The sequence below is a fragment of the Peromyscus maniculatus genome, chromosome 20, assembly GCF_049852395.1.
Source record: "Peromyscus maniculatus bairdii isolate BWxNUB_F1_BW_parent chromosome 20, HU_Pman_BW_mat_3.1, whole genome shotgun sequence".
In the NCBI taxonomy this organism is placed as follows: Eukaryota; Metazoa; Chordata; class Mammalia; order Rodentia; family Cricetidae; genus Peromyscus; species Peromyscus maniculatus.
In genome coordinates this window covers 45,835,281-45,843,171 of record NC_134871.1, presented here as the reverse complement: position 1 = coordinate 45,843,171, position 7,891 = coordinate 45,835,281, and the positions used below count along the sequence as shown (strand labels likewise).

At 52.9% G+C, this 7,891-nt stretch overlaps 1 protein-coding gene across 1 annotated transcript in view; it reads left to right on the top strand.

The window, feature by feature from the left end:
- The first annotated feature begins 491 nt into the window (after nucleotides 1–491).
- Nucleotides 492–7,891, top strand: part of Cpsf1 (cleavage and polyadenylation specific factor 1) — a 12,586-nt gene continuing 5,186 nt past the window's right edge. The window contains exons 1-15 of the mRNA XM_006989361.4: nucleotides 492–753; nucleotides 5,252–5,279; nucleotides 5,379–5,512; nucleotides 5,610–5,690; nucleotides 5,813–5,964; nucleotides 6,060–6,206; nucleotides 6,345–6,484; nucleotides 6,568–6,678; nucleotides 6,767–6,860; nucleotides 6,964–7,051; nucleotides 7,122–7,244; nucleotides 7,343–7,394; nucleotides 7,471–7,565; nucleotides 7,632–7,706; nucleotides 7,780–7,860. Of these exons, the coding sequence (XP_006989423.1) occupies nucleotides 610–753; nucleotides 5,252–5,279; nucleotides 5,379–5,512; nucleotides 5,610–5,690; nucleotides 5,813–5,964; nucleotides 6,060–6,206; nucleotides 6,345–6,484; nucleotides 6,568–6,678; nucleotides 6,767–6,860; nucleotides 6,964–7,051; nucleotides 7,122–7,244; nucleotides 7,343–7,394; nucleotides 7,471–7,565; nucleotides 7,632–7,706; nucleotides 7,780–7,860 (1,545 nt within the window). The 5' untranslated portion in view covers nucleotides 492–609. The remainder of the gene's footprint in view (nucleotides 754–5,251; nucleotides 5,280–5,378; nucleotides 5,513–5,609; nucleotides 5,691–5,812; nucleotides 5,965–6,059; nucleotides 6,207–6,344; nucleotides 6,485–6,567; nucleotides 6,679–6,766; nucleotides 6,861–6,963; nucleotides 7,052–7,121; nucleotides 7,245–7,342; nucleotides 7,395–7,470; nucleotides 7,566–7,631; nucleotides 7,707–7,779; nucleotides 7,861–7,891) is intronic.

The following is a 7,891-nucleotide window of genomic DNA, read 5'->3' as shown; positions in this document are numbered from 1 at the left end:
TTTTTAAATTATGTGTGTATGTGCCAGCTTGACTTTGCAGCTTTAATCTCAGCACTTGGGAGGAAGAAGCAGGCAGACCGCTGTGAATTCGAGGCCAGCTGGGGCCTCAGAGTTCCAGTTCTATATAGCGAGACCATGACTCAAAAAAAAAAAAGAAAAGGAAAGGAAAGGAAAAGAAAACAACAACAACAAAATACTTTAGAAAGAGATCTTAGGGCAGATCAGTGGTGGCGCACGCCTTTAATCCCAGCACTGGGATTTCAAGGTTCTAGATTTAGCTAATGAGGAAAACCTTGGAGGGAGCAGAGTGGGAACGAGCGGACATTCCGGAGCCCTCCAGCGCTGGCACCAGGACCTTCAGTTCTTATCAAACGAGGGCACTAGAGGCCGCTGTCCGAGTGCAGCCTGGGCGCGCAGGCGCAGAGGCGAAGTAGTCCGGAACTCTGTTTCTCAACTACCAGGCCGGTGCTCCTAGAAGGCAGGTCCGGGCGGGAAGCGCAGGCGCAGAAGCTCGGAACCCGGTGGCTGGGTTTGCGCGCGCGGCCGGGCCGAGTCCGCTGCCGTCCCTGTCCCCCGGGTCGGCGGCTCCGGCGTGACAGTGGCGGCAATATGTACGCGGTGTACAAGCAGGCACACCCGCCCACCGGGCTGGAGTTTGCCATGTACTGCAACTTCTTCAACAACACGGAGCGCAACCTCGTGGTGGCCGGCACCTCGCAGCTGTATGTGTACCGCCTGAACCGCGACGCCGAGGTAAGCCGTGTCTCCGGAGCAGAGATGCCGAGGCCGTGCCGCAGTCACCTCGGCAGGTTCCCCAGGGCAGGAACCTAGCTTTGCCTAAGGCCTCTTGTCCCCAGAGCCGGTTCTCCGCTACCACGTTGTTTGGCCTCATCCTACCCTGCGGGAATGCCCCTGCCTACGGTCTCCTATTTGTTCCTTGGGATTTCCAGCAGATTGTTGCAGACCTTCCATGTGCTTAGCAGTAAGGACATGGCAGTGAACCAGACCCTTGAGGGATATGACCCGTTAGTAAAAGAATATATACAGACTGCCGCAGTATCTCCGGGAGTGAGACCCGGTGAAGGAGGCCGGGTGCTTCCAAACCAGAGCTTTTCTGAGACTGATCGGGTTTGTTGGGGGAAAGAACACTTCTACCTAAAGGAGCAAGGCTGGATGCAGCTTGGGGACCGACTACTGGCAGTAGATGTAGTAAAGTGGAACAAACCCATCAATAGATAAGATATAGGGATGTTTTGGTTGCTGGAGTGACAGCAAGTGGTTCAGGAAGCCTTCTTGCAAAGAGGCAATTTCCGTGGAATCTTGGTAGTGCGTGCCTTCAATCTCGGGCAGAAGCAGACAGATTTCTGGGTGTTCCAGTCTAAACTGGTTCCAGCCAGCCAGGGCAACATAGTGAGACTGTCTCAAAAGAAAACCAAACAAACCAAACAAAAATGAAGCCTCAAGGGTGTTAGCTTCTTCCTTTTTTTTTTTTCACCCCTGAAATTTAAAAATTAGGTTCATTCATTTGATTTTATGTGTTCTGCTTACGTGTATGTGAACCACATGAATGCTTAGTGTCCATGGAGGTCAGTGTTATGGATGGTTGTGCCAAATGGGTCCTTTGTAAGAGCAGCAAGTGCTTTTGATGGCTAAGCCATCGCACCAGCCCCTAAAGAGGCATCATCTTAGCCAAGGTGCAGCACATACCTCTGCTGATAGCAGAGGTGTTCAGGCAGAGTCATGAGGTGGCAAAACCATGGGTACTATGAGAGAGGGCCAATGTTCTCCCTCCCCACCCCCGCGCCCAAGACAGGGTTTCTCTGTCTAGCTCTGGCTGCCCTGGAACTCATTCTGTAGACTAAATTCAGAGGCCTACCTGCGTCTGCCTCCCAAGTACTGGGATTAAAGGTGTGCACCGCCACTGCCTGGCTTTCTCAGACACTTATTAGCGTTGTCTGCTGTATGGGATTTTTGGGGAGAAGCCTGCTCTGTGGAGTGTGCCCTCCAGGGAATGACAGGTCACATATAGACAAGGAGATGCAGTGTCATTAAGGCAGCAAACCTGGGCAGGGCTGCAGTGAAGTCTCACCTGTTGAAGATGTGATTTAAATAGACAACGAGGTATGGAGAAGTATGTGTGAGTGAGACAAAGTAGTTTCAAGCAAAACTGTTTCTGTGATAGAGGCTAAAGGCGGGGAGAGCAGGTAAGAAGTAACATGGTGGGGCTCCATGCCACACTCTCCAAGCAGGGAATTTTGTCAAAGAAATGATCTTACCCAACTTAGGTTTGACAGCTGTCCCAGGAGACTAGTCAGGAAGTGGCTATAGCCATTAGGCAAGAATTAATGGTGGCCTGGACCAGTGTAGCTATGAGGTGATGGGAAGCCATCAGATTTAGGATGGATAGGTGTGCTGTTTGAGAGGAACCGAGAATGATGCCAAGATTTTGTCAGGGTGGTGGGTAACAGGTCTGGATTTGGTCTTAGCAGTTACAGGGATAGTGTTGCTATTCCATGGTAGCCAGGAGTGGAGAGCCACTCAGGAATCATGGCTGGGAGGGTAACATCTTGGAAGAGGATCCTGCACTGGTTCTGTGCTCTTAGCCTTAAGTGATCATGACAAAAGGCTATGGGGTGCCAGTGAGGATGGTTGAGGCCTGTGGAGGAGAATTGGTAGCAGGGAATCAGCTGGCTGGAAGAAGACCTGTCCAAAAGACAGCAAAGAGCCGGGCGGCGGTGGTGCACACCTTTAATCCCAGCACTTGGAAGGCAGAGGCAGGCAGATCTCTGTGAGTTTCAAGCCAGCCTGGTGTACAGAGCAAGTTCCAGGACAGGAACCAAAACTACACAGAGAGACCCTGTCTTAAAAAACAAACAAACAAACAAACAAACAAAACAAACAAGACAGCAAAGAAACAGCAGTAACTGGGAGAGAGCAAGGGTTTTAGAGATTCGTTTTAATTTTTACTTGTTTGTTTGTTTGTTTCTTGGTTGGTTGGTTTGGTTTGATTTGGTTTGTTCTTTCAAGACAGAGTTGCTCTGTATAACAGCCCTGGCTGTCCTGGAACTCACTCTGTAAGCCAGGCTGACCTCAAACTCACAGAGATCTGCCTGCCTCTGCCTCTGCCTCTGCCGGAGTGCTTTGATTAAAGGCTTAATTTTTACTTGTTAAATAATTTTATTATTATTATTGTGTGTCTGAGTGTCTGCACCACTAGTGATCATCCTTACAGATGGTTGTGAGCTGCCATGTAGTTGCTGGGAATCGAACCCAGGTCCTCTAGAAGAGCAGCCAGTGCTCTTCAACCTCTGAGCCATCATTTTAGTCCCTGTTTTTATTTCCAATTATCTGTTTGTCTGTGTGTCAGTTTGTGCACATAAGTGTAAGTGCCCACAGAGGGCAGAGACATTGGATCTCCAGGAACTGGAATTACAGGTGGTTGTGAGCCGCCTGATATGAGTGTTAAGAATGGAACTCAGACCGGTCGGTGGTCTACAGAGTGAGATCCAGGACAGGCTCCAAAGCTACACAGAGAAACTGTCTCAAAAAAAAAAAAAAATGGCACTCAGGTCAAGAGAAAGGGTTTTAAAGGTGAGGGAGAAAGCAAAACTGTACACTGGGAATTAACGGGAGTGTTTGCTTTTTGGTGTGGGGGCGATGAGACAGGGTTTCTCTGTATAGCAGCCCAGGCTGTCCTAGAACTCGCTTTGTAGACCATGCTGGCATTGAACTCACAGAGATCCTCCTGTTTTTGCCTGCTGAGTGTTTACATTTTTAATGGTTGGGTGTCCCAGCCAGCGGGATCTTCAGTAGAGACCCTAGAAGGGGGAATGGCGAATGAAAGGACAAGAGACACACAAAGAATTGACAGCAAGACAGTATTCTGATCAAGCTGCAAAATTTTATTTTTCTCAGGTGGGTTTTATAGAAGCAGACCAGGAAACTTTCTTTGGGAAAAGATCAGGGGACTGTTGAGTTGCCAAGCAACCCAACCAAGCAACCTAACCACAAAACATTGTTACTAGTGGTCACTGTAGCAGAAGGATAAGGAAATGTTATTTTCTAATAACTCAGGACTTGTCCAGTCATGTCAAAAGTTTCTGGTTAGTGGCTCAATACTGGACAACAGAAACTTAACTCAGGCAGGCAATATGGCATGGCTCTTAAAATTGTCCTCGGTCGGCAGTTGGGGTACATTCTAAGATAAATCCTTGAAACAAAAGCTGCAGCTACCAATCTCAGTTCCTCGTTTTCTGGCCCTAGCAGAACAGTATGGCTTCTCTTGTCCCACAGACTGAAGTGCAAAGTGACAGGGGGTGGAAGTGATGGAGGACTCAGTCCAGTCACTGATTTGAGACAGGCTACCTAAGATAGATAGGCACAGTGTGTCAAGACACACTGTGGTCAGGTTTGGGCAAATATAGAAGGGGCAGGCTGGGCTGTGATCTGTCCATTCTTCTGTTCTGTGTGCCTATCCTGACAGCTTATGGCCTAAGATTCGTCCGACATCTTTCTAGAACTTAGGTTTCCAGGAGGACATGGTGTCCTGCTCCCACAGCCTGGCCTTCAGGGCAGCCCTCAGTACATTTAAAGGGAAATGAGTCCTTTTTTGTTGCTGTCTTGAGTCTGTTCCTGTGGATCTAGAATATGCAGCTGTGTGTTGTGGGGACACCCAGTCCAGTACAGCTGTCACCTGGAGTTGCCAGGAAAGCTCAAGGCCTCATTTCTGTCTTATTGTTGTTATTGTTTTTTGTGGGGGTAGGGGGGGTCTTGCCATGTAACTCAGGCTGGGCAGGAACTTAGAATCCTCCTGTCCTGACCTCCTGGGATCACAGGTATGTGCTACCATGCCTGTTACCTCTTGGTTCTCGTATCCCTTGACTGTGTCTTGGTCCAGCTATCCAGCTGGACCTGCAGCTGGCACTGAGCTGCGTGGTCTCAGGTATAAGCCTATGGGTGCGCAGCTGAGCAAGGTTGGGACTGTAGAGAATGACTGTATGGCATATGGGCGGGCCTCTAGGAAAGCTGGACGCGTAGCTTTCCAGTGGGAAGCCCTGAGGATAGGGTTAGGGTATGTGAATGTAAGTTTGCCTGGGACCATCTGGCTTATACACTGACCTTGCAAAGTAGAGCTTGCTGACGGCCGGGGACCAGCCCTGGGTGGACTTCCCTGTCCTTCAGATGACTGTGTTCATGGATGAGAGAGGTCTACCCGGTGTGTGGTTCCTGACTGCTCCCTTTTCCCTTCCAGGCTTTGACCAAGAATGATGGGAGCACAGGTAAGTGTGGGATAGCCCCTCTAGCCCTGCACCTGGGTGGGGCGTGTACGGCTGGCCTGGGAACAGGGCCTAGTCCTGACTGGTTGACCTCTACTCCAGAGGGGAAGGCCCACAGAGAGAAACTAGAGCTGGTGGCCTCCTTCTCCTTCTTTGGCAACGTCATGTCCATGGCCAGCGTGCAGCTTGCGGGCGCCAAACGTGATGCCCTGCTTCTCAGTTTCAAAGATGCTAAGGTGAGCGTGTTATAGGGAGCAGTGCTGGGCTGGGGGGTCTGTCAGTGTGATCAGGGTTGGCATTGAACGGGCCGCGGTTCTGACCTCCTGCCTCCAGCTGTCAGTGGTGGAGTATGACCCAGGCACCCACGACCTGAAGACCCTGTCTCTACACTACTTCGAGGAGCCTGAACTTCGGGTAAGCCAAGCCCAAGAGTGCCCAGGCTAAGCCTAGCAATTCTCTCTTAACGTTTCTCTTCTGCTGCCCCGGGAGTTCCCTCAGGTCTTCTGTAGCCCAACTGAGGTCCCCTCTGCCCCCAGGATGGCTTTGTGCAGAATGTGCACACACCTCGTGTGCGGGTGGACCCTGACGGGCGCTGTGCGGCCATGCTCATCTACGGCACAAGGCTGGTAGTTCTGCCTTTCCGCAGAGAGAGCCTGGCTGAGGAGCATGAGGGACTCATGGGCGAAGGGTGAGTACCAGGCCGGGGTGGCTGTGGTCTTGAGCACCCAGAGCCCTGAGCTTTCTGCCCAATCACTTCCTCCTGCCGACACCTCTGGTCTGTAGGCAGAGGTCCAGCTTCCTGCCCAGCTACATCATCGACGTGCGGGCTCTGGATGAGAAGCTGCTCAACATCATCGACCTGCAGTTCCTCCACGGCTACTATGAGCCCACCCTGCTGATCTTGTTTGAACCCAACCAGACCTGGCCCGGGTAAGGCCGGGGCCCCTGCTGTGGGCCCCCAGAGGTCCTGCCCGGGCAGGGCTATATATAGAGAGGGGGATGGGGTGACTGGGTCGCTGACCTTGGGAGCAATGTGGCTGCCTCTGGATGACCTACCTGCTGCTCTAGGCGGGTGGCTGTGAGGCAGGACACGTGCTCCATTGTGGCTATCTCGCTGAACATCACACAGAAAGTCCATCCGGTCATCTGGTCCCTCACCAGCTTGCCTTTTGACTGTACCCAGGCCCTGGCTGTGCCCAAGCCCATAGGTGAGGGTGTGACGGTGTTGAATGGCAGTGGGGACGGGGGCGGCGGCAGTGAACTGCGTAACGGTGGTGTCGTCTACCTCCAGGTGGGGTAGTGATCTTCGCTGTCAATTCACTGTTGTACCTGAACCAGAGCGTTCCCCCGTACGGTGTGGCTCTCAACAGCCTCACCACAGGCACCACCGCTTTCCCGTTACGTGAGTGGGGTGTACCGTGGGCAAGGTGGGATGTGCCTGGGGCAGAGTGCAAGACATCCAGTGTGCCTGATCGTTATGAACCCCCTAGGTACCCAAGAGGGCGTACGGATCACCCTGGACTGCGCGCAGGCAGCCTTCATCTCTTATGACAAGATGGTCATCTCCCTCAAGGGAGGCGAGATGTAAGCCCACAGCCTATGACCCTGACCTCTGGGATGCCCATGTGCTCCCTTCTCCGTGCCTCGGCGTCCCTTGCCCACTCAGTGCCCTTACCTTTGCCCACAGTTACGTGCTGACCCTCATCACGGATGGCATGCGCAGCGTCCGAGCATTTCACTTTGACAAGGCAGCTGCCAGTGTCCTTACCACCAGTGTGAGTAGGAGCGGGGTTGGGAGTGTCCCGGGTCAGGTCTGGTTGTGTCTTACTCACCCCTCTCCCTCAGATGGTCACAATGGAGCCTGGATACCTGTTCTTAGGCTCTCGCCTGGGCAACTCCCTCCTCCTCAAGTACACGGAGAAGCTGCAGGAGCCCCCCGCCAGCTCTGTGCGTGAGGCGGCTGACAAGGTAAGTGGCCACAGTGTAGGGTCCCCGGGCCTGTCCTTCCACGGCCCCCATGTGTGGGACAGCCTCAGGGCTACTCACTCATTTCTCATGCCTCACAGGAAGAGCCTCCCTCTAAGAAGAAGCGAGTGGACCCTACAGTGGGCTGGACAGGTGAGAGGATGGACTGGGATGAGCAGGGGAGGGCCAGAGTCCAGGCTTGGACTCCCCTGGACTCTGTCTGCTGCAGGAGGCAAGACGGTGCCGCAGGATGAGGTGGATGAAATCGAAGTCTATGGCAGCGAGGCCCAGTCAGGCACACAGCTGGCCACCTACTCTTTTGAGGTAAGACCGGGGAAGGCCGTGGATCTCCACCCGCTCTACCCTACCTGACCGTTGCTGTGCCCACAGGTGTGTGACAGCATGCTCAACATTGGACCGTGTGCCAACGCTGCTGTGGGCGAACCTGCCTTCCTCTCTGAAGAGGTACCAGGGGCTGGGACTGTGGTATGGCGTCTAGAGGTGAGATGGAACGCCGTGTCTTTACCCTACTCTGTAGTTTCAGAACAGTCCTGAGCCAGACCTGGAGATTGTGGTTTGCTCCGGCTACGGGAAAAATGGGGCCCTGTCTGTGTTGCAGGTATGTGCGGGTGGCGGTGGGAGACCCCTGG